We start from the raw sequence: 27,922 nt of genomic DNA on the forward strand, positions 1-27,922 counted from the left end.
TAATTAATGACTTTGGTCATTAAAAATCTGAAAATTGTAAAAAAAAATAAAAATTTATAAAACGATCCAAATTTACGTTTATCTTATTCTCCATCATTTGCTGATTCCAAAAAGATATAAATATGTTATATTCGGATTAAAAACAAGCTCTGAAAATTAAATATATAAAAATTATTATCAAAATTTTTTTTCGAAATCAACTTAAAAACACTTTCGTCTTATTCCTTGTCGGTTCCTGATTCCAAAAATATATAGATATGATATGTTTGGATTAAAAACACGCTCAGAAAGTTAAAACGAAGAGAGGTACAGAAAAGCGTGCTATGCAGCATAGCGTAACCACTACCCCGCTTTTCTTGTCAATTTCACTGCCTATGCCGTGAGCGGTGGACCACGAGTATACGGTCTTGCTGCGTTGCATTGCGTTCAGTTTCATTCTGTGAGTTCGACAGCTACTTGACTAAATATTGTATTTTCGCCTTACGCGACTTGTTTATGTTTAACTTTGTCCGTGTCGACTCAAGTGTGTAGAAGTGTTTGTGATAATTGACCAACATCATTACCAAGCGGCTTTTGTTTTGGCATGTTAATGAGCAGCCCCCTTACCAACTCTCAGTGCCATAAAAATCGAAAATTATCATCTGTATCATTAATAAGGGTCAGTGCCCTCATTATCAACACTCACACCCTCACCTTTTCAACCACTGTTGCATACTTCAATGCCTGCTTTCTTATTTTCTCTCATTTTGTCTATTGTTTACAGAGCAAAAAGCTTTCCAACAAACACACCACAACGGCTCTGGGCTTTTTGTTTACTTTTCAGCTTCGTTTGTCACTATCGAATCCCTTTCTTTGATGCCCCACTGTTGGCTTTTTTTTCTCCTCGCCTGTGAGTCGTTTCCCTCCGGTTCTCTTTTTGTATGTGAGCCAGAACTGAGATTCCGTTGGCACTGGCACCTCAGAGAAAGAAAGTGTCAGGTGCAAGAAACAGTACAGACGAAGCCTTCCTCTACTCGGTCATAGACCTTGCTTCGGTGACTGTAGAATTCATCAAGCGGTAAAGTAGTGGCCTTGGCGCTGTATATATATGTTCTGCGCGAACTTAGAATCCGGTTTCATTCTAGAATGGACCGGGTCCAGGTTGGAATTCTAACCCTGCGCAAGTACAGGGGTGCCATTCTAGAATGAAACCCTTGAATAAAGGGGGCCGTAATGTTTGTAGGTAAGACAGAGTTGTCTTCCCTTGAATTATCTCCACCTCTTGCGATGTCATGTCATGTCAAGAAAGTTGACACTCCTGAGTACGCAATAAACAAAGGCAGACCATAGCAAGGGGGACTACCAGGGCGGTATTGTTTGCAGGGCAGTTGTTTTTGTGATGAGAGCCGGTTGCGGCCGCTTGCAATGTCAGCGCTGTCTCCCTCTCGGAAATGTCCGGTTTTTTGACAATTTTTTTGACAATTTTTTTGACAGACAGACAGACAGACAGACAGACGGTCAGACCGACTAACCGACAGACAGACCAACAGAAGGACAGAGTGAGTTATAGAGCTGTTGTCACAGGTTTAAAAAAAAGTTGACATTATATCTTCACAATTCAGAAGACCAACTTCATGTATATGAATAAGATTAAAAGTTACAAGCGAGATCGGCAAAACACTGTCAGTCCGGAAATTTCCGTTCGTAGCGATCAGTGCTGAGTGTCTCTCAAAATCGTAATCACTTTCAGAACATCACAATCCCAATTCACGATGTCTTTGAGTAAAGTGTAAAAAACCCGAGAAAAAAAACCCAACCAAACACACACAAAACAAAAACAAACAGAAAATCCACATTTGTGGCTTTGGCTGTGTGATAGTCTAACTGAAATGACTATTCCAACTTGGACCCAAATTCCAACCTTGCGCACGGCCGATTCTAGAATGGACCAGCAACAAGGGTTTCATTCTAGAATGGCACCCCTGTACTTGCGCAGGGTTAGAATTCCAACCTGGACCCGGTCCATTCTAGAATGAAACCGGATTCTAAGTTCGCGCAGAACATATATACATAGCGCAGACCTGTACGCAGTACGCTTGCCCAGGATGTTGCCAGTGCCTGGCTGATAAGGGTTAACGAAGTTTTGTCTATGACTCCTGTGCATTTCACCTGCAGTGGCCTGCCCGGGTCTGTCATGATTTGGGCCGGTGGACTTCTTGTTGAAAGTGTTCTCTTGCTTACTCAGGATTCGCTGGCTCGCTCACATGCACGTTTTGCTTATTTACGTTTCTGTCGGCAATTACATTGTACGTACTATCCACTATGATTGAATGTCTGTCTGTGTGTCTGTGTGTGTGTCTGTCTGTGTGTCTGTCTCTCTCTCTCTCTCTCTCTCTCTCTCTCTCTCTCCCTCTCTCTCAGCGAGTCTCTCTCTCCACTGAATATGATTGAATGTTTTAATCTCTCTCTCTCTCTCTCTCTCTCTCTCTCTCTCTCTCTCTCTCTCTCTCTCTCTCTCTCTCTCTCTCTCTCTCTCTCTCTCTTACTCTCTACTATGATTGAATGTGTGTGTGTGTCTCTCTCTCTCTCTCTCTCTCTCTCTCTCTCTCTCTCTCTCTCTCTCTCTCTCTCTCTCTCTCTCTCTCTCTCTCTCTCGCTCTGCATGTCTGGCTGGCTGGCTCTCTCTCTGCCTCGCTATCTCACTCTCTGTGTCTCTGTCTCCCGCCCTCTCCCTCTCTCTCTGTGAAACTTGTATTCTAATCCCTGGAGGAATCCTGATCCTTGTCATCAGTGCATAAGAAAAGCTCATTGTGTTGTATGTGTCCTTGTCTTTCTTTTCTTACTCTATTTAGTTGCCAACGTGTCTGAGACAGCAAGTTCGTTGGCCGCAGCACTCATCCCTTTCTTCACGATAACGTGTGTGCTAAAACCCTGCACGGGTAGCTTAAACCCCTGTCACACTAGGGCTGCGCATGCGTCCTCACGAGGTTGGTACGGCGTTGTAAATTTCTCAGAGCGCCGTGGGATCGCAGGACAATTCTGCGATTGACTGCGCTCTCACGGAGTGTTCACGGCGTGCTCAAGGCGTGCTAAATATATAGGAGTTGTCACTGCGCGTCCACGGCGTGTCGATGAAGCGGAAGTGCATGCGTACGACAGGGGAGTGTACTCTGCGTTATGGGGTTGGCTCACAACGCACTGGCAACTTCCTGCAAACGCCCGGCCAACGCTGACGGACGCGGTAGAAGCGCAGTGACATCCCCAAGGACTCCGTGACGTCTCCGTGCAAACGCCCTGCAAACGCTGATGGACGCGATAGAAGCGCAGTGACATCTCCGTGAGGTCTCCGTGCAAGCGCCGCCGACGCTTCCACTTCGTCCGTACTGCGCGCCAACGGAGCTCTTGCAGCGCTGTAGGAGACTTTACTGCGCTGCTACGACGCCCCTACGGCGTTCCTACCACGCGCATAACAGAACGCCGAGCGACGGCGCGTACTTTGGGCATGCTCAAAGTGCGCGCCGTTGCATTGCGTTCTTGGCGAGATCCTACTGCGCGCACCTCGGCGTTCTTAATTTTTCTTTGACGCCGCGGGAACGCCGTGAGGACGCAGCCTTACTGTGACAGGGGTTTAAGTACAATACAATCTGTACTGGTAAACCGTCAGTTTGTAATGTAGTTTCTTTGTTCAGTTCATTTCTTTCATTTGCTTTGTCTATGTGAAGAAAACCTTTTCTTGTGACAAGGGATTTTTTCCTGCGTTCATGGTGCATGTAGGCCGCCTGCACGTAGATCTATGTGTTTTCCTTGTTTTCTGTTTGTTGCCGTGAGACTCGACATCTCTCTTCGCTCGTGTGCTCGTTTGCGTGTTGCTAGAGTTTTCTACAAAGCCAATTGAGTATAGAACAATTACACGCACATGTCTTCGGAGAAATATTAATCTGTAAACGTTACAACATCCGGTTGCATATTATAGACACAGAAATTATCTACCGTTGATGAATTATTACAAACAGTGAGATGGGTCCAACTCAGCGTGTTATAATCATTTATATTCTCGAGCAAAGGGCATGATGTTAACGGCCTTAACTTAATATTTAAGACTCTGTCAGCGCGTTATCACCCAGCCTTAGCAAGCACTAACGCACAATCATGGGTATGTTATCCCCCGAAGCTGGCATCGTTCGCAATATTATAGCGTTTGTGTCTCCCGTGGCAGTGTATTTTACCCCTTTTCTGACACTAACGAGCATTTTGGCGTGGCGCAAGTTGATCTTGGCGCTGCGGATGTGTTGTCTTTGACTACCCCTGGTTTCTGCGCTTTAATCCACACTTGGTCCCAAGTTGTGAAATGGAATGAAATCATGTTGTTGTTGTTGTTATTTTTGTTGTTGTTGCTCCCATTGTCATGTAGGTCTGACACATGAATTCAGCTGGATACTAGGCATCTAAAGGGTCACCAGTTTTAAGGTCTTAAAATGTCTACTCGTTTTCACACACAAAATATTGAAGTAGCCTTAAATGTGAAAAAAATCAACCATTTTAATATTACAAAATAGACACAAGCACACAATGACACACGGAAGGAAAAGATGTAGTTCGTGGAACGTTTATTTAAGCAAACACGGGATGATACTTCCACTACACAGAATACCAATTCCCAAAAATGGACATACAGATATGGTGTAGGCAAAACACTCACATACTAAAAACATCAATGAAAGGGTACAAATAGTTGCTCAAACAAAAACGCATGGTACCGCAGGCATACAATCGATATATATAGATGCAGAATATACGTAAAAGCGCCAGCTTTGCGTTCACCAGAACAGTACACCTGTGCACACGGGTGTTTCTGTCAGCACCGAAGTCAAATTACCTCCTGATTTGTCTGTGCCTTTCAACGGTTGTTTTCGTATTACTTCGGGATTTATTTCCTTTTTACATTTAGCAAAGTTATGACTAAATGTTTTAACATAGACGGGGAATCGAGACGAGGGTGTGGTGTATGTGTGTCTGTCTGTCTGTCTGTCTGTGCGTGTGTGTGTGTGTGTGTGTGTGTGTGTAGAGCGATTCAGACTAAACTACTGGACCGATCTTTATGAAATTTGACATGAGAGTTCCTGGGTATGAAATCCCCGAACGTTTTTTTCATTTTTTTGATAAATGTCTTTGATGACGTCATATCCGGCTTTTCGTGAAAGTTGAGGCGGCACTGTCACGCCCTCATTTTTCAACCAAATTGGTTGAAATTTTGGTCAAGTAATCTTCGACGAAGCCCGGACTTCGGTATTGCATTTCAGCTTGGTGGCTTAAAAATTAATTAATGACTTTGGTCATTAAAAATCTGAAAATTGTAAAAAAAAAATAAAAATTTATACAACGATCCAAATTTACGTTTATCTTATTCTCCATCATTTGCTGATTCCAAAAACATATAAATATGTTATATTCGGATTAAAAACAAGCTCTGAAAATTAAATATATAAAAATTATTATCAAAATTAAATTGTCGAAATCAATTTAAAAACAGTTTCATCTTATTCCTTGTCGGTTCCTGATTCCAAAAACATATAGATATGATATGTTTGGATTAAAAACACGCTCAGAAAGTTAAAACGAAGAGAGGTACAGAAAAGCGTGCTATGCAGCATAGCGTAACCACTACCCCGCTCTTCTTGTCAATTTCACTGCCTATGCCGTGAGCGGTGGACCACGAGTATACGGTCTTGCTGCGTTGCATTGCGTTCAGTTTCATTCTGTGAGTTCGACAGCTACTTGACTAAATATTGTATTTTCGCCTTACGCGACTTGTTACATTTAGCAAAGTTATGACTAAATGTTTTAACATAGACGGGGAATCGAGACGAGGGTGTGTGTGTATGTATGTGTGTGTGTGGTTGTGTGAGTGTGTGTGTGTGTGAGTGTGTTTGTGTGGTTGTGTGTGTGTGTGTGTGTGTGTGTGTGTGTGTGTGTGTGTGTGTGTGTGTGTGTGTATAACGCGATTCTGAGAAACTACTGGACCGATCTTCATGAAACTTTACATGAGAGTTCCTGAGTATTATATCTCCAGCTGGTTTTTATCAGTTTGGGGATAAATATCTTTGATGACATCATATCCGGCTTTTTGTGAAAGTTGAGGCGGCACTGTCGAATGTCACGCTCTCATTTTTCAACCAATTTGGTTTAAATTTTGGTCAAGTAATCTTCGACGAAGCCCGGACTCTGGTATTGCATTCCAGCTTGGAGGCTTAAAAATTGATTTATGAGTTTGCTCATTAAAGTAGTAATTAAAATCGATTTTTCGCAAACAGATTTAAAATTGATTGCATCGTATTCTTCATCACGTTTTGAATCCAAAAATATATACATATGTCATGTTTACTCTTAAAATGTGATCACAATTAACGAAAATAGGTTCATTAGTACTGACTTCGATTATTATTTAAGAAATCGATCCAAAAATGATTTCATCTTATTCCTTATTATTTCCTGATTCAAAAAACATATAAATATAATATGTTGTATTCAAAACAAGCTCAGAAAGTTAAAAAGAATACAGAAAAGCGCTCTTCCCTGCTTACCTATCCTTAGCGGATTATGACTTTATTCAGTTATTCTGCAGAAAAACAGAAATGCTGGAGAAAAACTGTTTGTTTCTGCAGCATTTCTGCATAATGTCATCTTTCGCGAGAGCAACGTTTTTTTCTGCAGTAAAACAGTTTTACTGCAGTAAAATTGAAATCAAGAATGCTGCAGTAAAACGGTGCTGTTGTTTTACTGGAGAAAAACTGTTTACACTTTTTCTTCCGCATTTTGGCATTATTCAGTTATTCTGCAGAAAAACAGAAATGCTAGAGAAAAACTGTCTTTTCTGCAGCATTTCTGCATAATGTCATCTTTCGCGAGAGCAACGTTTTTTTCTGCAGTAAAATTGAAATCAAGAATGCTGCAGTAAAACGGTGATGTTGTTTTACTGGAGAAAAACTGTTTACACTTTTTCTTCCGCATTTTGGCATTATTCAGTTATTCTGCAGAAAAACAGAAATGCTAGAGAAAAACTGTCTTTTCTGCAGCATTTCTGCATAATGTCATCTTTCGCCGAAGCAACGGGTTTTTCTGGAGCTGTTGTTTTACTGCAGAAAACCTGTTTACACTTTTTCTGCAGCATTTTGTACTGGCTCATTATAATGTTGGAGCACGCGAGCCCCCCTCTGTCGAGAGATGGACTCATCCAGAATTACCAATAGTTGTGCGTGACACGAATGTATTTTGTCTGTCTGACTTCCTTTCCGCCGGAAGTTCAGAGTTTCAAATTAAACAATGGCAGAACAAACTATTATACTATCCCAGGGGGCGACGAATACAAACGCTACTTTACAAGGTAGTTCGTTTTTCTCCAGAAAAACTGTCACAGACTATTCTGAAGAAAAAGTTAATCGCAATAATGCTGCAGAAAACCAAGTTAACATTATGCTTCAGAAAAACTGTTTTACTGCAGTAAAAAACGTTGCTTCGGCGAAAGATGACATTATGCAGAAATGCTGCAGAAAAGACAGTTTTTCTCCAGCATTTCGGTTTTTCTCCAGAATAACTGAATAATGTCATAATCCGCCAAGAGCCAGTACAAAATGCTGCAGAAAAAATGTAAACAGGTTTTCTGCAGTAAAACAACAGCACCGTTTTACTGCAGCATTCTTGATTTCAATTTTACTGCAGTAAAATGTTTTGCTGCAGAAAAAACCGCTGCTTCGGCGAAAGATGACAGTATGCAGAAATGCTGCAGAAAAGAACGGTTTTTCTCCAGCATTTGTCTTTTCTGCAGAATAACTGAATAAAGTCATAATCCGCTAAGGATACTTACCGCAGTACGCTATTTCGCTATACTTGCATGTCAGTTTCACTTCGTGTTGCACGGGAAAATCGAGCGACTTCCTCGCCGCGTGGATTGACGAAGCTGGTTTGTCTTGGTGAAAAACATGCAGTGCGTTCAGTTTTATTCTGTGGGTTCGACTAAATGTTGTAAGTTCGCCTTACTAGCCCGACTTGTTGTATTTTGCTGTTATTGTGTATATTGTTCAGTAAGTTAAGAGGGTTGGGAAAAGTAGTGTTTGGGGTGGTTGGCAAAGTTTAAACAGAAATCAAACAGGCGTGTGTCAGTGTGTGTGCCTGTGTGTGTGTGTGTGTGTTATTTGAGAACCTGTCGGTAAGCCCAAATACACGTATACGTCATGTAACATACAGTAGGTATACCAACAAATCAGACAAGACAGCTGCACGGCTCAGTGGGCTAGAGTAAGTATTTGCATGTACTATTGCAACGTCCTTCGACTCTCTCCTGTCTGGTAGAAGAGATAGTAATATCACGCCGCAGAAAGAGAAATGTATAAGTCTTACATAGTGGAGAAAAAAAAGCTATTTTGCATGATTTCTTTCCTGGTATACCAGCCTAAACGGACACCTGATTGGCTAGTTGCGTTTGTCTGCTTTGTCATGCATGAGCGATTTCTTACTTGCGCTGAATTCACGCCACATCGGAGAATGTTCCGGGTCGTCATTTTAACCTATCTAATGAAAGTGAGTACGTTGCAGGCAGAATACCAACAAATCAGCACAGACATCTTCGCGGCTGAGAGAGCTTGGCAAGAACGCAAGTTATCCATATTACTACCTCTGCACAATGTACATAATCATAACTGCTACTTCAAAGGTAGTTAGTTATTGCAAGTTACAACGTACTGGGCAGGCGGTATGCGTTGTCAGCAGATCCGGCCGTATACACTACTATTATACCACAGTGCTTTTGTGGAGTCTTCTACATAAGTTAGTTTTATTGTCGAGTAAAATCAGTTAGGCGCAGAAGTAGTATGTCAATCGAAGACATGGGAGAAAAATCCCTGAAGTTGAACTACGTGACAACGACATGGTGCGATTTAAAGGCGTGACAAGTTGCAAAGATTTAAGCTTCAGGCTCTAATACCATCTTCGAAGTTATTAAGGTGCATGGTCACTGAATTTTGGGTTTCAACAAAGCGCATACATGATTTATGTCAACGAGTAACTGGTAGAAAGAATTTTGGAAGTTTATTTAAGAATGTATTTTTCGTATATTGGAAATTGAGGTTGTTTTGAAAGTGAGTGATGTTTTATTTGGTAGTGGGCTTGCGTAAATATTTTAACAGTTAAAAAGACACAGATGCATAAGTTAAACCACATTATTTTGATTGGAAAGATGTGCGTAATTACTATATATAAAAAGACATATTCGTTGTTACCGCTGGACATTATTTTTGATAGGCGGTTACAAATTAAACAAATATTTGTGTAATTGTTGGTTACATTTTTACATAACGCCTGTGTCAATATTTTCTGATAATATAAAAAAAAACCACTGATAGAATGAAGAGATTCTATATTAGATTTCAAAACCGTTATGGTCACGCGTAAGTAAAGAGAGAAGGAGAAACGGCGGAAAGTCATGAAAATTAAGTGAACATGGGCGTTGCTCTTCTTCTGCTGCACGGCTTGCGTACACTGTGGCAGAGCCTTTCTTAGTGATTTACACTAAGATGCCACAAACAAGATTTTCGGGTCTTTCTTGTAACTGACTCCCATGTGTATACATGTACAACAACTTAAGAATGCAACGCCTACCGACAGGACCGGCACGGTTGGCCAAGTAGTAAGGCGTCCGCCCAGTGAGCGGGAGGTCGTGGGTTCGAACCCCGGCCGGGTCATACCTAAGACTTTAAAATTGGCAATCTAGTGGTTGCTCCGCGGCCTTGCGTCTGGCATTATGGGGTTAGTGCTAGGACTGGTTGGTCCGGTGTCAGAATAATGTGACTGGGTGAGACATGAAGCCTGTGCTGCGACTTCTGTCTTGTGTGTGGCGCACGTTATATGTCAAAGCAGCACCGCCCTGATATGGCCCTTCGTGGTCGGCTGGGCGTTAAGCAAACAAACAAACAAACAAAAAAGCCTACCGACCGCTGTCTCAGTATCCAATGCCACGTGCGTCAAGGTGCAACGACGTAAACGTCGTTAAGTCACTGTGCAGTCGTGTGCTTACACATCATGAAAGCTGAATGACTCGTTGCGTGCGCGTTTGGAGAAGCTTTTTTGTAAAAGGTTCATTATTTTCCCGAGCTTTGTGGAACGGGAACTGGTACCTTTAATTTGCGAAGTATATGTCTTGTCTTGGAAATCCAGTCAAGTGTGCATCCTTGTCCATTTTGTACGGAAACTATTAGACAATTAAAGTGTGAAAATCCGTACCGACGGTACGCATGATCACGCTCTTTTCGGGTTCAGTGCGTCGTGGGACAGCCTGCAAAATGTATTCTTCGTTTTGTTCAGCTTCTAGTGCGGATATGACGCAGGAACGCACCCCATGGGTAATGTAATGCCCATGCCAGCTTGATTTTGAGCTTGATTGAATTTTGCTATTCGTCTTAGCTTTTCATGTTATGGTCAGCTTTAAGGTAGTCACAAACACACATATTTCGTGTACTTCTATAGATTGAATAAGTACCCGAAAATGTGTGCATTTTGTAATTATTAGACATTAAAACGAGCATGATTTCGTGCATTTTGTCTGCAACACTGCAACACAAAAGATGGCTTACTATTTGTCTGCATGTTCTGCATGTTCTTTTGAAATGTAGCGTGGTCTGAGGCACTGGTCCTTGTTAGTAAGCCTTGGGTTCATCTAGCTATCACAGCTAGGTCACCCTCGACTCCGCTAGACTCCATGGACTGCTCTGAGGTCATTGAGGTTTTGTACAAACACTTCATATATATATCTACTTTCGTAGTTGAATTGTGCAATATTTCCTGAACGTGTTGTCATGCATGGACACAATCAGAAGTTAACCCTCAGAAATGATGCTAATAAATGATTAGCTTTCAACCAACAGCCAAAGAGGAGTTTTGCCGCTGAATAACCTTTTCAAGTCTGTCAATCAGCATTGAAAGTAGCAATTAATATCTCTCTCCTCGTCTCTCCCTTTTCTTTTTCTCTTTCCTTTTTTTTTAAACGGACGGAGCCGTTTAAATATTGACTTTTGAAATTTACATTGAATTTCCAATAAAGCTTGTCGTAGCTTATCGATTCCGTCTTTTTTGATCGTTTTTTGTCTCATAAGTTCATTGTTCCCTGAAGTAATAGCAGGAAGATGTTAAAGAGAAAACATTTTTTTTCTGACACAAATAAAGCGTTTATAAATGTTAAAAGTACAGTAATTAAGCGTAATAACATGCAAACATGAAATTCATTTGTGAAGAAACACGAAGGTTCATAGCTGAATGACACGAGTAATTAGTCTGTATTTTACTTATGCTTTAACGTTTTCAACTATGCAAACAACAATGAATGCACAACTATTAACACAGAACACACTTGTATTTATAAGTTATCAAATCAAAACAGATAAAACTGCACTTTAAGGGTGCTTGTTTTTACCCTGTTAAATCTTAACTATACAATAAGAATCCCTTTATGAAGCAGATTTAAAAATTTGACCAAATCGATGTCTAAAATGTGCACAAAGTGTCAAACAAGAATGGTAAATCATTGGCCACCAATAATGCACAAATCAATCTAGCACAGGATTCTCCTTTTCCTTCTTTCTGTGGCCAACATTCTTAACATGTGTGTACAGTGTACACGTAGAATCGAGGATTCATGACAGTGGCGAATCCTGGGCCCCCGAGAATACATCTTCCAGCTGTTTTGCCTTCTTTTACTGAAGTTTCTATGGCAACCACCATGCAACTGACAACGAAAGTGCACGCTCCCACGCATGCGTTGAGGCTGTCAACTTTAAAGTTTGCCAAGACCGTCGTTCCCGCCGAAAATGTTGCAGTGTCCGGTCTCCTTTGCAGCTTTGCGCATGTGTCAGACACACGGTATAGTATTCCTGGAACATATTTTACAGAACAGTGAAATGTCATTATGATTGTTTTGAATTTGTAAAAGTTGTCTTCAAATGAATTGCTAATCATTGAACCGTACCTACGTGTGATGTTTTAAAAGAATTCTCTGAAAGAATTATAACCTTTTAATCGATCAATAAAGTGGCCGTCGAATATGTATTCAAATAATATTAACCAGTGTTTGTTTCATCAAGTGAATCATTTCAGTCTGACTCTATTTCTAATATTTTGCGACAAGAGAAAAACTTACGTAAAATCCATACAGAAACAAATTAGTCATTGCACAAAAAACGAAAACCGAAATCAATAATGCTACAATAAATACATGAGAAAAAAAATGCTCCCCCACCCACTCACCCCCTCCCTGTATCATTCACAACAGTCTTCACCTCTGCGATTGTCAGGTAGGGCTGCTGGAAACCCAGGGATGGCTTCCGTGGTTGTCATTGTTGCAGAGTCTGCTGGAACCGCGTCAGTAGTGCATGCAGTTGTGCTATCCGTATTTGTGAAGGACAGCTTGCTCTTGTCAATTTGTTGTTCTGTAGTTTCCGCAAAGTTCATTAACTCAACCCCTGTAACGGAGATCGTTTGTCTAGATACTTTGTTGTCAGTTCTGTCTTGCAGAATCGTTTGCTCTGTCGTTGTTTTCTCTGCTGTCGTTGCCGTTTGGGGGTCAAGTGAGTTGGTTTCTGCTTTGCTGAATGTGTCTGCTTCTGGGGTTGCACCTTCTTCGGAGATTCTGTTGTGTTGGTTGGTAGTTACTTGTGCGTGTGTTGCCGGGGTCTCGTCTAATGTTGTAGTTTCTTTTATTCGAGTGATGGCTTCGGCCAGTTTGATAGTGCCCGCACTGACGATTTCTTCCGGTTTGGAAGTTTCATCTTTGGTGGTAATTCCATCCTGTTTAGTATTTTCTTCTTGTGTGGTGATTTCATTTAGATTTGTAGCTTCATTGTGTGTGATTATTTCATTCATTTGTGTAGTTCCATCTTCTGTGGTGATTTCATTTAGCTTTGTGGTTTCATATTGTGTTGTGGTTTCATAGTCTAGTTTTGTTGTTCCATCTTGTGTGATGATTGCATCCAGTTGTGTAGTTTCAGCATGTTTTGTGATTTCATTCATTTTTGTAGATTCGTCTTGTGTGGTGATGTCATTCAGTGTGATTACATTCAGTTTTGTAATTTCATCTTGTGTGGTTGTTTGATTCATGATTGAAATGTCGGCTTGTTCGGTGATTTCGTTCAGTTTTGTAGTTTCATCAGGTGTGTTGATTCCATTTTGCTTAGCAGTTTCTTCTTGTGTTGTGATTTCATTTAATTTGTTAATTCCGTCTTGCGTAGGTATTTCATCCAGTTTGGTATTTATTGCATTGGTTGTCATTTCATTTGGTTTTGAGGTTTCCTCGTAGACGATTGATTCATACAGTTTTGTATTTTCTTCTTCAGTTGTGGTTCTATCAATTCTAGCCGTTTCCTTATGCGTGGTACTTTCTTTCAGGTTGGTAGTTTTGTCAAATGCGCTAGTTTGATCGGGTCTGTTCGTTTCCTTTTGAGTCGTGGTGTCTTCTGCTTTATTTGTAACTTCTTGGGTCGTGGTTTGTTCTATCTTGATGGTGATTCCTTGAGACGTGGCAAATTGCACAGTGGTTTCCCTTTCCGTCGTGGTTTCTTTTGTCGTGGTGATTTGTGCTTGTGATGTAGGTTCTTCCCCAGAAGAAGTGGTTTCTGGAGAAGTCATTTGTTGTGTCGTTGCAGCTGTAGTGACCACAAAGGCGGTGGTGGGTTCATCGACTTGAAGGGTGTAGCCTGTGTTCGGATATAAAGAACTAAATGAATCAAACAAAATTGCCATATTACATTAGAGATAAGGGTTTATGGCAATTTAAATCAAGAAGGAAAAATATAAGCTGTGTGTCAGCGTGGTTGCATATCTTTGTGTCGACACAGCGTATGTGCCCACTGTACCAGCATGCAACCTGTGTGCTCATGTAACAAAACACTGTAAACGTATTTCCAAACTTATCTTAAGACAAATGGGATTATTGTTAGAGTGGGACAAAATGTAAGTAAGGAAAAGGATTCACTGAAGGGGTTTCAAACAAGGTGTGGCAAATGAATAGCTTAACAACTGTGTAACTTTAAAACTAAATAATTAACAACAAATCATATCACATACGTTCATTCGCTCACATAAAATTATTTGCTTCTTCAGTCGCGCTTGTACCAACAACAACAAAAAACACGGAATGACATATAACAGTACAAATAGTACATCCTTCTTTCATGTGCACAGTTTATGATACGAACATGTACACCACTTACCGCTTAGACCGTTCAACATATCAGCAAAGCTGGCGTCGTTGGGGTCACAGGACACGGTGACGTCATCAACAGTCTTGGCCAGGAACTTGTGATGGTACCTAATGCAGGCCACTTGTCCACGGAAAGCAGTTTCGCTTTCATCAGCAGAGGCTCCGATCCTAATGTCCCCCGTGCCTCGAAAGACTGTGCCTTGGGGAACGCGTAACTTTTCTTTGTTGGTGTTGTATTCGTCGATGCCGTCTTTGCCGTAAAACAAAACCATCTCTTCTTTAAAGTCGGCGTAGTTGATAGCGATGAAAGTCCATTCATACGAAGTTAAGGCTGGTTGGAGCGGGATAGAATGTACATACCCGTCAGTATCTTGTGCCCTGACTTCGATGTATTTGTGGTTTTGTTTGATCTGGATGCCGACAGTACCATCCGAGATCTCAAAGATGACTCCCTGTTGATTTATACTGACAGGCTTCACCAGCATCATCCAAGTAAACAAATAGGTAGAGTTGAGTCTGTTGCGTTTGTTTTCGATGACGGCGAAGGATGAGATGTCGCCTTAAAGTATATCAGTGAAGAAAAGAAAGAAAAAAATAAGTCATAGGAGCTCACTTCGACAAAAGGCGACACGCTTTCATTTAATCATTGATGTAATGTGCTAGTAAAAGTCCAGGAACACACACACACACATACACACACACATACACACACACACACACGTACGCACTCACGCACGCAAACAACACACACACACACATATACACACACACACACACACACACACGCGCGCGCGCGCAAGAGCAAGCGCACACACAACATTTTACAATCTTTACCTTTAAATTCCACCGCACCAATGGACTTTGCCCCGTAAGATGGTCCAGTGATGGGTGCATTTGAATTTCACGCATTTGAAAAATGTTTTCGTCTTCCCGCATTTGATTTTCCCGCATTTGGTGGTTTGAATTTCACGCATGTGAGCTTTTGAAAATCACGCATGTAGTGTATGCGTTGGGGTGTGTGTATATGAGATAGAGTTGCTCGTGACCGATGATGAGTCTCAATTCACCTTGAAATGAGTTGAAACATTTAAGTTTTCTATTAGATGAGATGGTAAATTCTTCAAGAGGTGAATGAAGAATCGTTCTGACACATGTCTTCAATTCTTTCACATACTCAAGCAATTTTTACAGTAAAACAAATATACACATGTACAACTGAATTGTGATTTGTGAGTTGTGAGCGAACCGTCGTGACGTATATTAAACTCCCACGGATTTCCCATGTTGGTTGTTGGTATTCGTGTCTTGCTGAATTGTGATTTGTATTCACGCGTCTATATACGGGACTCACTCACGAACACACCGATGCAGGGGGGATACGTGCATGCGTGTGCATGCGTGTGCGTGAAATTCAAATGACAAGTAAGGAGAGATTTTAACTGGAAACCTGCGTGAAATTCATGTGTTAAGAAATGCGAGAAATTCATAGCGTGAAATTCAAAAGTGCGTGAAATTCAGTTGCACCGCCAGTGATGAGGTCAGCATTGTGCAGGTAGATGGGGATCCTGTCCGCGTTGTCACTGATCCTTTGCTGACCAAGGTCCAGCATCCACACGTTATCAGGAGTCCAGTCATCCGAGTCACTGGACATTACGTATGGCGAACGTGTTGTATCATGGTGATGAACGTGGTGATGAACGTGGTCCCCACGCGCTTGAGCTGTAATTATATGTGACTGTACAATGTAATATCGTCAGTGGCCTTCGAAGACCTCGTATCTTCAAAATTATAGTTCTGAGATAATGAGTGTTTTAAAAATCAAATTCCTCTTCACCAGATCAAAACGTGTAGATACGAGGTTTTCACTTTTTTGTTTTGAACTTTTTTGTTTTGAATTTAAGGAACAATTACGAGGATTTTCAACAGACTCGCAGGGATTCAAACAGACAATACGAGGTTTTCCCGCTAATGTCGCTAATGTCTCAACACCCAACGGCAATACGAGGTTTTTAAAATCAGGGGAAAAAGACCTTTGCAAAATAGATAGAGTTACAAGCTTTTCACAGATGATAGGAAAAAAATCAAGGGACGAAACCATGCAAAAATCCGAAAATCGGGAAAATGTAAGTTACGAGGTCTTCGAAGGCCACTGACGATATATTGTTATGATTTTGTCTAGTTGGTATTAGAACGAGACAGCGTCTATGACCAGTCTATTCTCCAAACAACTTTTAGAATTACTTGTCATTATCAGGTTTGGCAACGGTGATTGAAGTGAAATGTAGGCCTACTGAACGTTTTTACATTTAGTCAAGTTTTGACTAAATGTTTTAACATAGAGGGGGAATCGAGACGAGGGTCGTAGTGTGTTTGTGTGTGTGTGTGTGTGTGTGTGTACCCATGTTTCCACAGGTTTGGTTGCCTAAATCACCATAAGGCAACCATCCACACGTGGATGGCAACCTAAACTCTGGATGGCAACCTAATTGTGTGGATGGTCGCTTCATTTAACACCGTTAAATTGACTTTTTTGACGGAAAGAATGTCATAACAATGTTCAAAATGACATTCTTTCCGTCCACACGTGTGGATGGTTGCCTTATGGTTAAATTGACACCGTTTAATTTACCTTTTTCACGGAAAGAATGTCATAACAATGTTCAAAATGACATTCTTTCCGTCCTCTATAGGCGACGAAATAGGTCAAATTTTGTGCATTTTTTAGTGCAAAATTCTTCGATGCCGGAGCGAGTACTGCACCCAGTGCTGTTGTAGTGCAAGTGCACTAGAAAGGCACTACACCCAGTGCCGCCTCTTAGGTAACCATCCACACTTTAGGTGTGTGTGTGTGTGTGTATGTGTAGAGCGATTCAGAGTAAACTACTGGACCGATCTTTATGAAATTTTACATGAGAGTTTCTGGGTATGATATCCCCAGACGTTTTTTTTCTTTTTTTGGATAAATGTCTTTGATGACGTCATATCCGGCTTTTTGTAAAAGTTGAGGCGGCACTGTCACACCCTCATTTTTCAATCAAATTGATTGAAATTTTGGCCAAGCAATCTTCGACGAAGGCCGGACTTCGGTATTGCATTTCAGATTGGTGGCTTAAAAATTAATTTATGACTTTGGTCATTAAAAATCTGAAAATTGTAAAAAAAATATTTTTTTTATAAAACGATCCAAATTTACGTTTATCTTATTCTTCATCATTTTCTGATTCCAAAAACATATAAATATGTTATATTTGGATTAAAAACAAGCTCTGAAAATAAAATAAAAAATAAAAAATTATGATCAAAATTAAAATTTCGAAATCAATTTAAAAACACTTTCATCTTATTCCTTGTCGGTTTCTGATTCCAAAAACATATAGATATGATATGTTTGGATTAAAAACACGCTCAGAAAGTTAAAACGAAGAGAGGTACAGTAAAGCGTGCTGTGAAGCACAGCGCAACCGCTACCGCGCCAAACAGGCTCGTCACTTTCACTGCCTTTTGCACTAGCGGCGGACTACATTCAATTTCATTCTGTGAGTTCCACAGCTTGACTAAATGTAGTAATTTCGCCTTACGCGACTTGTTGTTTTTACATTCAGTCAAGTAATGACTGAATGTCTTAACATTGAGCGGGGAGCGAAGTTTGTCTCCCGATGTATGTGTCTGTGTCTGTGACAAGCTTTTCCCAAAAACTATTGGACGGATTGTGATGAAACTTTGTACATACATTTTTGAGAGCATTTACTTGTTTCTCCGATTTTGGATAGGGCTATTTGATGACGTCATATTTGACAGTTTGCAAACTCCAAACAACATTGTGTATGGTGAATTGGGAAGACATCCGCTGTATAATATTAACTCTGCAGTCAGATGTGTGAAATACTGGTTTACGCTGCTGAAGGAACCTGATTCAAAATATTCCAAGATTGCATATAAAGCTTTATGTAATATGGCATCGAAGGGCCACACAAATTGGGTCTCACATGTGCAGAGTCTTTTATGTTGTAATGGTTTTGCTGCTGTGTGGATGTACGGAATGGTTGGGAATGAGAAGTGTTTCTTACAAGAGTTTAAAAGACGTTTACAAGATTGTTTTTGTCAAGAATGGTTCTCCTTTTTAGAATGCATTGAACGTTTCGACATTTATAATTGTTACAAAACATGCTTGGAAAAAGAGAAATACATTGAATTAATCGAAGATATTAAGTACAGAGTTGCTCTTACTCGTTTCCGCGCAGGAGTATCCGAAATCAACGCTCACAAGTTTCGGTACGCACCAAACCAAACGACAAGAAACTGTCCTCTCTGTACAGCTGATAAAGAAGATGAACACCATGTTGTATTTTTATGTCCTTTTTATCAAGACCTTCGACCAAAGTATTTGAAAATCTCGAACTCTAAGACGATGGAACAACAACTTGTGTATTTCTGTGACAGTAATGAGGATAATGTGATGAACAGCTTCAGCAGATTTGTGTTCTTCATGTTACAGAAGAGACGAACCCTTATAAATCAGGTTCAGTGACATGTCATCAGGGTCTTAATGTATTTGTTGAATTTTATGCGTGACTATAATTTATAACTGTGCAGATACTATTGCTGTTATTTTAACCACTATTGTAAGGGGCTGTGGCCTTAGACAATTACTGATTTGTTCTTGTTCTTGTTAAATCTCTCTCTCTCTCTCTCTCTCTCTCTCTCTCTCTCTCTCTCTCTCTCTCTCTCTCTCTCTCTCTCTCTCTGTGCGGGCTAATAAGTCGTGTAATTCGAACGCGCGCTACGCATGTGAACATACACGTGAGTGTGTGTGTGTGTGTGTGTGTGTGTACCCATGTTTCCACAGGTTTGGTTGCCTAAATCACCATAAGGCAACCATCCACACGTGGATGGCAACCTAAACTCTGGATGGCAACCTAATTGTGTGGATGGTCGCTTCATTTAACACCGTTAAATTGACTTTTTTGACGGAAAGAATGTCATAACAATGTTCAAAATGACATTCTTTCCGTCCACACGTGTGGATGGTTGCCTTATGGTTAAATTGACACCGTTAAATTGACTTTTTTGACGGAAAGAATGTCATAACAATGTTCAAAATGACATTCTTTCCGTCCTCTATAGGCGACGAAATAGGTCAAATTTTGTGCATTTTTTAGTGCAAAATTCTTCGATGCCGGAGCGAGTACTGCACCCAGTGCTGTTGTAGTGCAAGTGCACTAGAAAGGCACTACACCCAGTGCCGCCTCTTAGGTAACCATCCACACTTTAGGTGTGTGTGTGTGTGTGTGTGTGTAAAAGGAACACGGGCGTATTGTATTTTAGCGTGCAGTCGCTTGACTGAATGGTTGAGGGGGGGGGTCATTTGGTTGGCGTTCGTCTGGCATATGCCTTTTACTGGCAATTCTTCATATATAATACTGCATAATGCATATTTAGTGTCTTCTATGCCAGTGCTTGTAAGTATCTATCTTTGTGATTGTCTGTCTGTGTATCTGGGGGGAATCATTTAATGTCTGTCCTTGTTTTGTGGGTTGTTTTTTTATTGACGTGTTGTCGAATGAGTTTCGATTATTGTGAATGCGTGTCTGTGTCTTTCTCAAAACTTTAGCTTATTTTGAACGTGTTGCTAGACTTCTTAGCTTGTATTCTTGATCCCCATATAGCATGGATTTCTTTTTTTTTTAAGTGTAGCATACAGTGTCAAACATGTATACCTGGCTGGAGTGTCGCTGACGCAGCGAAGGCGAAGACAAGCATCATATGTGGATTGAACGCCCGTCCAAAAGCTGCACAATTTTGATGATGAATTTTGTTTAAGCAATGTTAAGTTTGTTCAGCAATGCATTTTAAAGTTGAAGGTGTATTTATAATGTCCATGTTGGATCAGCCTGGCCAATCCTGCACAGTAAAATTTGTTTGTATGCATAAACTGTAACTTTAAAACAGAACGAGGTATTTCGGTAGTCAAAAACACTGTCTATATAAAGTTTGAGGTTTTTGCGTGTCTTTTAAAAGATTTTTCTTTTGTCAAACATTGTTTGTCTGTGCCCGTAGCTCTGTATGTACGCGTGTGTGTGTTTGTTTGTCTGTGCCTGTAGCTCTGTCTGTACGCCTGTGTGTGTGCGTCTGTGTCTGTCTGTGTGTCTGTGTCTATTCTGTTTGTCTGTTCGCCTGTCTATGTATCAGGCTGGATGGATGTCTATCTGTCTGTCTCTGTCTGTCTGGCTTGCTGTGTTATATGTTGAAGTCTGTGAAATTACATGCAAATAAAAAAGAAAGCACATACATATTTTCTGAAACATTACTTTGACTTACCCTTAACATACATCATGTCCCCGTAGAACTCAGACCAACCATGCAAAATATTTTGACGCAGAAGGTGCAACACCGCAATCAAACTTACGGACAACTGAAATGGTATTCCATTTTCAGATACTCTTGTTTCTGAAGTTTAATTTAAAAAAACTGTATTGCACACCAGTGTGGAATGTGTATTTTGAATGTTGTCCGGCAGAGTGCCATGAAAACAAAGCACGAACAACTAAGGCAAATAAAAGAAGATGATCCAGACGTGCTCGAAATTAGGAGTTTAACTTAAACTCAAGCCAAAATATAAAGTAGCATACCCTGTCATAAATTTCTGAAACGCAATATTTACTAAGTAAACAAAAGTAGTTGAACCCGACAATAAGCTATATTTCTGTTTAAAGTGACCATAACATTTTGATTCGCGAAACTCATGAATTGTACAACAGAGTGTTGGATTACGTAATAAATAATTGTTTTGCCATCTCGTGTAATATCAGACTTCTTCCGCGCGTGACAGACAATAACCAGTGAACACAGTATGTCTGATTTTTTCAAAGTGACCTATGGGGCAAACTGAACAGTACTCACGTCACGTTTCAATCGTGAAGACAGTGAACATCTACTCGCGAAAAGCTGAGTGTACGCTTTTTGAATACATACTATTGATAAAGATCAGTGATTAAACAGAGATACTCGTAATTTGTCTTTTTTTTACAAAAGGTTTCTTAACTTTTCGTCTTGCGCTTATAATTACACAAACGACGTTATATTCGTGATTTAACGCTACCTGTGGACTGCAGCACGTCACAAAAACCTGACTTCCGGGTAAATTATTTGGAAGTAAACAAAGAAGTGAATTGTATTGATGAAGCTTCCGATTCTGTATAAAACCTGACTTCAGGGTAAATTATTTGGATGTAAACAAAGATGTGAATTGTATTGATGAAGCTTCCGATTCTGTATACAAGAAAACCGAATCTTTTGGTCCAGAATAAAGCAGAGATAGAAGACACCCATGCTTGAGTTTGTCTTGGTCACATAGCGAACACAACTCTCCACGTTTCTGGTGGAAACTGTATGGCAAATCAAACAGAGATGTAAAAGCTATTTAAATGATACAGGGAACTGATATCAAGTCTGAAGTGTTTAGATGGATTCAATTAAATAGTCTGGGTGTGTGTGTGTGTATGTGTGTGTGTGTGTGTGTGTGTGTGTGTGTATGTATGTGTGTGTGTGTGTGTGTGTGTACTTGTGCGTGTGTGTGTGTGTGTGTGTGTGTGTGTGTGTAGCACTCTACGCGGTCATCGTGTTTTGTGTGTGTGTTCTATCTAACTCAAATGCTGGGAGAACGCAGATTGAAGCCTTTTGTGTGAAAGAGTGGGGGAAAACAAAGTGAACATTTTGATGAATCCACAACGCAAATCACATCTTTTCGAAACACAAGTGCAGAGCAAATAAAGGGAGATGAATGCATTTACATACTATTATTCTTTTTGCAACAAAAATGGACACTGCAGATAGCTATAACATTCAACATCCGGCATCTGGATCAATTCTTCTTCATTGCCTATACAGCTTGCTGTCGAATTTACCTTTTTCGTTCAAGGAGAGGCTTCCTTTCCCTCCAGAAACATCAAAAAACGTTCAACTTCAAGGGGGCGAAGCCCCTTTGCAACCCCCACCAAGGGGGCTTTGCCCCCTGGACCCCCCGTCTGTACCCCCCCCCCCCCCCCTAGTACTTACCTAGTCCGGTCCTGCAGATAGATGTCTCGCTATCAGTGAGAACTAATATGAAGCCGCTGTGAAAAACTGAGAAAACACCAAATAATTAGAATTAGATTCCTGTATAACACATTAGACGGATTTTGTCTTGGGTTGATAGAAATAAATAAAGTGTGTGATACAGAGACAAGCAGAGTTGAGTAAGTTTACAAAAACATTAAAACCAGTGCTTTTGAAATAAAACGTTTATTGATTTCTAATAAAACCCGACAAAAAGAAGATTCGATGCCGGCGTTGCCACATCGTAACATAGTAAAAGACACAGAGATCAACTGAGATAAAAGTCGTTTATGACTCTTTGTTGTTAGGTTGGTCGTCGGAAAACGGAGGGTGTGATACAACGAATAACAATTGTTACATTATTCGTTGTTGTTACATTATTCGTTGTATCAGGGTGTCGCTATACGGATGTCAGTTTACAGTGCAAGTGGCTTCCGTGTCAAACAAATCGGTCGGAAAACTATGGGTGTCGGGCTTTGGATGGGCCTTTATAGGAGGTTTTACTGTACCTTCATTCCCGTGTAAATCCTCCCGTAGCCCACCACATATCTGTCCAAGATTTAACATAGGCTAAGAGGATTCTCCCACTTGTAATCATACTGTCAACAGACTGGCTGTATCCTGCGTGGAGTGGGGACCTTTAAGTGGAATTAATTTCGCAGATTTAACGTCTCAGCCCGAAAAAAATTTTTTTTACCGAAAAGTCAATGCCAAAACTTAGTGAAGCGATCTTCGTAACGTACACTTCGCCCAATTCATGTCAGGCTTAAATTATGAGTCACTGACAAAATGTATTCATCAAAACAATGCACGTCTCTACAAAAAGAATTAGCCAGACTGTAGATGGTTGGTATGTGTCCAGGTGGAAGTATGTGTAGAATAGTGTTGTCTGATGCAACTACCATATTCCAGTCATGCTCTAGGCATACAAACACTTCGAAGACGGTTTCAATGAACAGCCGATTTATTTCGTACTTCTTACATGGCCGTGATACAAGGGAGAGCAACCCCCCGGTTCAAGGGCAGTATTGATACACTACAGTATGCTGTCACCCAATGTATTTATAAACATAAAAAGGATCTTTGGTTGTTACAAAATGGTGTAAATGGGTTTTGTATTTTGTTTTTTGTTTCTGGTCTCAAGAACCCAGGGGGTCATACGAGACCGATTCAGCATCGATTCCGACGAATTTGTTGAACACAGGTTGTTCTCTGTTGTTGTTAATTTCTAACATTTTAAAAATACTACAGAAATCAATTTCAACCTTAGTTTCACAAATTTTTTATTCAACAATATATGGATATAATATATAGTAAGCAAGTTTTGGATCAACAACAAGCTACACATGCCTCCCGAATGAGACCAATTCGAGAAAATGTTGTTCAAGATCTCGGTACGGAAAATGAAAACACAAATACACAAGGAATAGTCACACTCTATCAAGGTTCTACATTTTGTTTTTGAACACTGGAACTATACGTTTTTGTTTTGTTTTTGGATTTTTAAAAAGTTATGTTCATGTTGCGGAGTTCGAATGCTAACATATTTGTTTAAGTGCGATCTGCTGTTTTGCCTGACATCAGGACCCGATGTATGTTGGGCGTATTCTGTACGATCTCAGACTGGCATCGCACCCAAAAGACTCAATGCATGGCTGGCGTTGCTCCGTGCGTTCCTAGATCTATGCGGTGATACTCACACTGCACTGGAAGTGTCTTCCAGTTCTGTAATTCATTTGCTCGTACACGCTAACCAGTGTTTGTTTTATGGTTATTTTGAAAGGAAGTTCGGAAGCTAGTTGTGGAAGGTTAGAGGAGTGTGATCAGTGGAAGCTTTCGAGACAGAAATAGTTCAAGCATATTGGAGCCAATTACTGTCGACTTGACAGCAAACAAGTTCCAGAATACTGCGCATCCCAGGACGATCGAGGAGCGTATGCTTTAACAATATTATTGCAATAGCCAAGACACTGCAGTCGAGAAATTGTTTTCGAATTCCACCGAATGTCTGTGTTTTTGCAGAGCGTCAAGACCTTCGCCGATCTTTGCACTTAAAACAACAACAACAACAATAACAAAACAAACAAAAAACATAAATGCAAAACACACGTTAGCGACAAATGAAGTCAATTTATTTGAAAACAAACATCGAAAGCTTATGCAGCAGCAGGGAGCAAAAAGTGCAGAAACTGCTGTGCTCCCAGCGGAGGTGTGGCTTTCGGAGTGTTTGTGAAATTCTCGTATGCTGTAAACATCGTAAGGGTGTTTCCTATGTTTAGGCAAAAATATGGCAGCTGACGCAGATGGTATCTGTTCAAAAGCAAAGTCAGGTTACTGAAATGTGCAAACATTGCGTGTGGATGTATCTTTAAGTGAGCTGTTGGCAGACCTGCCAAGACCTATGTAAAGGTGAAAAGCTGAAGCGCTTAGTTATGTGTCATACATTGATTTGGTAATTTGTTTACTTTCAAATGGGTAAGCTTACACTGGTCGTAAATCATCTGCAGGTTTTTTAAGAACACCTTTTCGGCCGGATAACTTTTTTTCTCCAGCCTTGCCGTGTCTTCCGCCTATAAATGTGAGCACAGAAATGGCGTGGTCCGGGAAGCTAATGGATGGCTTTTTCAGCAATAGTTTATCGTCTGCGTCTTTTTTACAAGAGCACTTTCGTTTTAATCATTCGTTTACTTCATCTGTGATTTTAAAAGAAGATGTTCATAAACCTTTAGGCGAGATAACACAAAAGTCATTTCTAGATTGATCATTTTGATAAGAAGTGTTTTAATGTGTAAAAAAAATAATAAAAAATGATTGTTTTGTTTTGGTCATCAATGACATTTCTACAATAAAGAATCAGATCTATACGCAAAAAGATGATGACAAAATGTGTATTTTCATTATAATTAAAGGGATAATACCTAAGAAAAAAGGCGCTCCGATCGCTTCCAAAGTTATACCATACGACTATGCGTTAGAAATATTGTTACCGCGCAGTAGGATTGAGATCACTTTGCAACAGCAAGTGATTTAAAAACGTAATTAAATGTCATGGAATAGGCAAAGAAAGAGCACTTTTGGTGAGTGTGGTTGGGTTACTTCCACTGAGTTATTTCCTTTGTGTGCGTAACGCTGGTTACTAGGCCGATGTGTTTCTTGCCTTGCTACCAGGCGGCACTTCCCGACTACCATTTGTTTCCAAAATCAGAGAGATGCAGCGCCCTGAAGCGCATTCACTCACTTTGCTTTACCATACTTGTGGTGCGTTTTCTAAAAATATCGTGCTGTTTGCGTCTAGATTAAGGTACAATGGATTCCCGAGATCTTTCAGATTCATCAAATTCGCCAAAAACTCCCCCCAAAATTCCATGGTATCCATTTAACTAAAACATTAACTGTGATTACACGTGCAAACCTCTGTATCGCACGTTTTATGTAGCATGACTAAAACATTTATAGTTGTGACACATATCTATATCATGTTAATGGGTGCAATCTGTGGGATGTTGTGTACAATAACAAAAGTTATTCTCTATGAAAGCTGAAATATATGTCTGTATCCATTGTAGTTTTAGATGGCAAGTTTGACTGACGTTGTGATACTGCTAATAGCAATTAAAAGTAGGAAAGAGAAAGGAGGTAGAGGGATAGTTATCAAGAAACGACGAGAAAACCGGACAGAAAAGAAAACTAAAACAATCAAGTGATAGAAGGACAGACTTATCTCAGGCAATGTTGCCGTGAACAGGTACACAGTCCTAACAGTATCAGCTTTGCTCTCCTTTAGTAAACATTTAATGTAAGAATGGACCTGCACATTGAAGATAGCAAACACTGCTTTCAATTCAATTTCCGTCATGACTAATTTATACCGTGCCGATTTAACAGTCGATGCAGACAGTCGTGTAAACATAGAACCCAGGGTCTATGACAGTGGTGAACCCTGAGCCACCCAGAATACACCTGCCAGCACTGTTGCTGTCTTTCACCGCCGTTTCTATAGCGACCGCCACGCAGCTGAAAACAGAAGTGCATAGTCCCACGCATGCGTTGAGGCTGTCGACTTCAATGTCCATCAAGACGTTGGTTTCAGTTGAGAATCTTGCTGCTTCCGGTCTTGTTTTCAGGTACACGCACTTGTCCGTTGGGTTGTATACCAGTGCTGGAACCAAGTTTTAAGAAAGACTCAAACATTTTTAATGTTATGGACATGAAAAGAATGAAAACGAGAGTGGAATTTGAGAAGGATGTTCAAAAGGGTATTGAAGTGGCACACCAGTAAGCCGTAAAAACTGCGTTACTGTCCCTACCCCCCCCCCCCCCCCCTCCTCCCCCCCACCCCCCAAAAAAACAAAAATGGATACAACGATAATAAACGGAAACTAAACAATAATGACCTTTAAAAATAGGGTTTCTGGACAGTGTCTATCCGTCGGTTGGTCGTTCGATCTGTCTCTTACTTCTGAAAACTGATGAACATATTCGTTAGAGTTCTCACCATTGCCGTGACCAACTTGGGCTGCGTCATAAGCTTGGGTGAACGGCGCTGTTGCCATTATCGCTTGCTCGATGTCCATGCTCTGGGTGCCGTGCGTTCGCAGGGTTGTTTGCTCTCCTGTGGTTTCTTCGTGTGCGGTGGTTTCGTCCTTGTTAGTTGTTCCTCCCTGTGTGATGATTCCATCCCAACTGATGGTTTCTTTTACACTGATGTTTTTTTCCAGTTCGGTAGTTTGTCCTTGTGCTGGGACGTTCACCTCTGTGTTGATGGTTTGTGCTGCCGAGGATTGAGCGTTTGAGGAATACACAGTGATTCCATCTGTTTCCGTGGTCAGTTCCTGCACCTTCTTGGTAGTAGTTTCTTCCTTGAGTGTGGTTTGCTGGGTTGTGATCATTTCTTGTTGCGTCGTAGCAACCGTGGTGACTACGAAGGCAGTGGTGGATTCAACGTACGGTATCGAGTTCCCTGTTTTAAAAAGTTTTAAAAAAAGATAAATGGTAACACCAAATTTATTGCAATATGGTGATCTGTTCAAAACGTACATCTATCGCAAATAGTCTAGTACCCGGCGAAAGAAACGCGCTACACTCGCGCACACGACCATAGCACTTTCCTTTTTTTCACAATTTCGTCGTCAGTTTGTGATTTGAATGCAACTCGCTGTATCTGCAATAGCACAACATTGTGTACCTCCGAATCTAAAATGTAACAAACGACTGCGAGTCACACAAACTTATCGGCCGCAGTAGACTTCAAAGAAAGCAGCGACATGCAGAAAGTTCGTCTGCTTAAGAAACACGACCTTGCGTGACCTGCACCGGGCTCCTTTTTTTAAAACTTTCAAAATTTCGAGTTGTATTGATCTTGTCTTGATAAAAAAGAAATCGTTTATGATTTAAGAATGTTTGTGTTACAAGCTGTCAATTTATTATTTAGATTTTAAAAGTTAGTTCTAGCGCCAAAACGAGGCGTCTGATTGTGGTATCAAACAGTCCGTTCTGACTGCACGAAATACATTCTTTAAAAAAATGTCTCACTCTCGACGAAAAGCAGCCAGGATGTACCCGTTCGGTGAGCGTTCAAATGGAAGTATGTTTGTACTGTATGTAGAGGCT

The 27,922-nt window shown here is 40.6% G+C and overlaps 1 protein-coding gene across 1 annotated transcript; it reads right to left on the minus strand.

The window, feature by feature from the left end:
* Window positions 1–22,523: 22,523 nt before the first annotated feature.
* Window positions 22,524–27,255, minus strand: LOC138959707 (uncharacterized). The gene is made up of 2 exons (XM_070331299.1): window positions 26,808–27,255; window positions 22,524–26,471 (listed from the first exon to the last, which is right to left on the minus strand). Exons 1-2 carry the CDS (start codon window positions 27,199–27,201, stop codon window positions 26,191–26,193), a joined length of 675 nt encoding a protein of 224 aa, XP_070187400.1. The 5' UTR covers window positions 27,202–27,255; the 3' UTR covers window positions 22,524–26,190.
* Between the last annotated feature and the right edge of the window lie 667 nt (window positions 27,256–27,922).

This window comes from Littorina saxatilis, linkage group LG2 (assembly GCF_037325665.1).
Source record: "Littorina saxatilis isolate snail1 linkage group LG2, US_GU_Lsax_2.0, whole genome shotgun sequence".
In the NCBI taxonomy this organism is placed as follows: Eukaryota; Metazoa; Mollusca; class Gastropoda; order Littorinimorpha; family Littorinidae; genus Littorina; species Littorina saxatilis.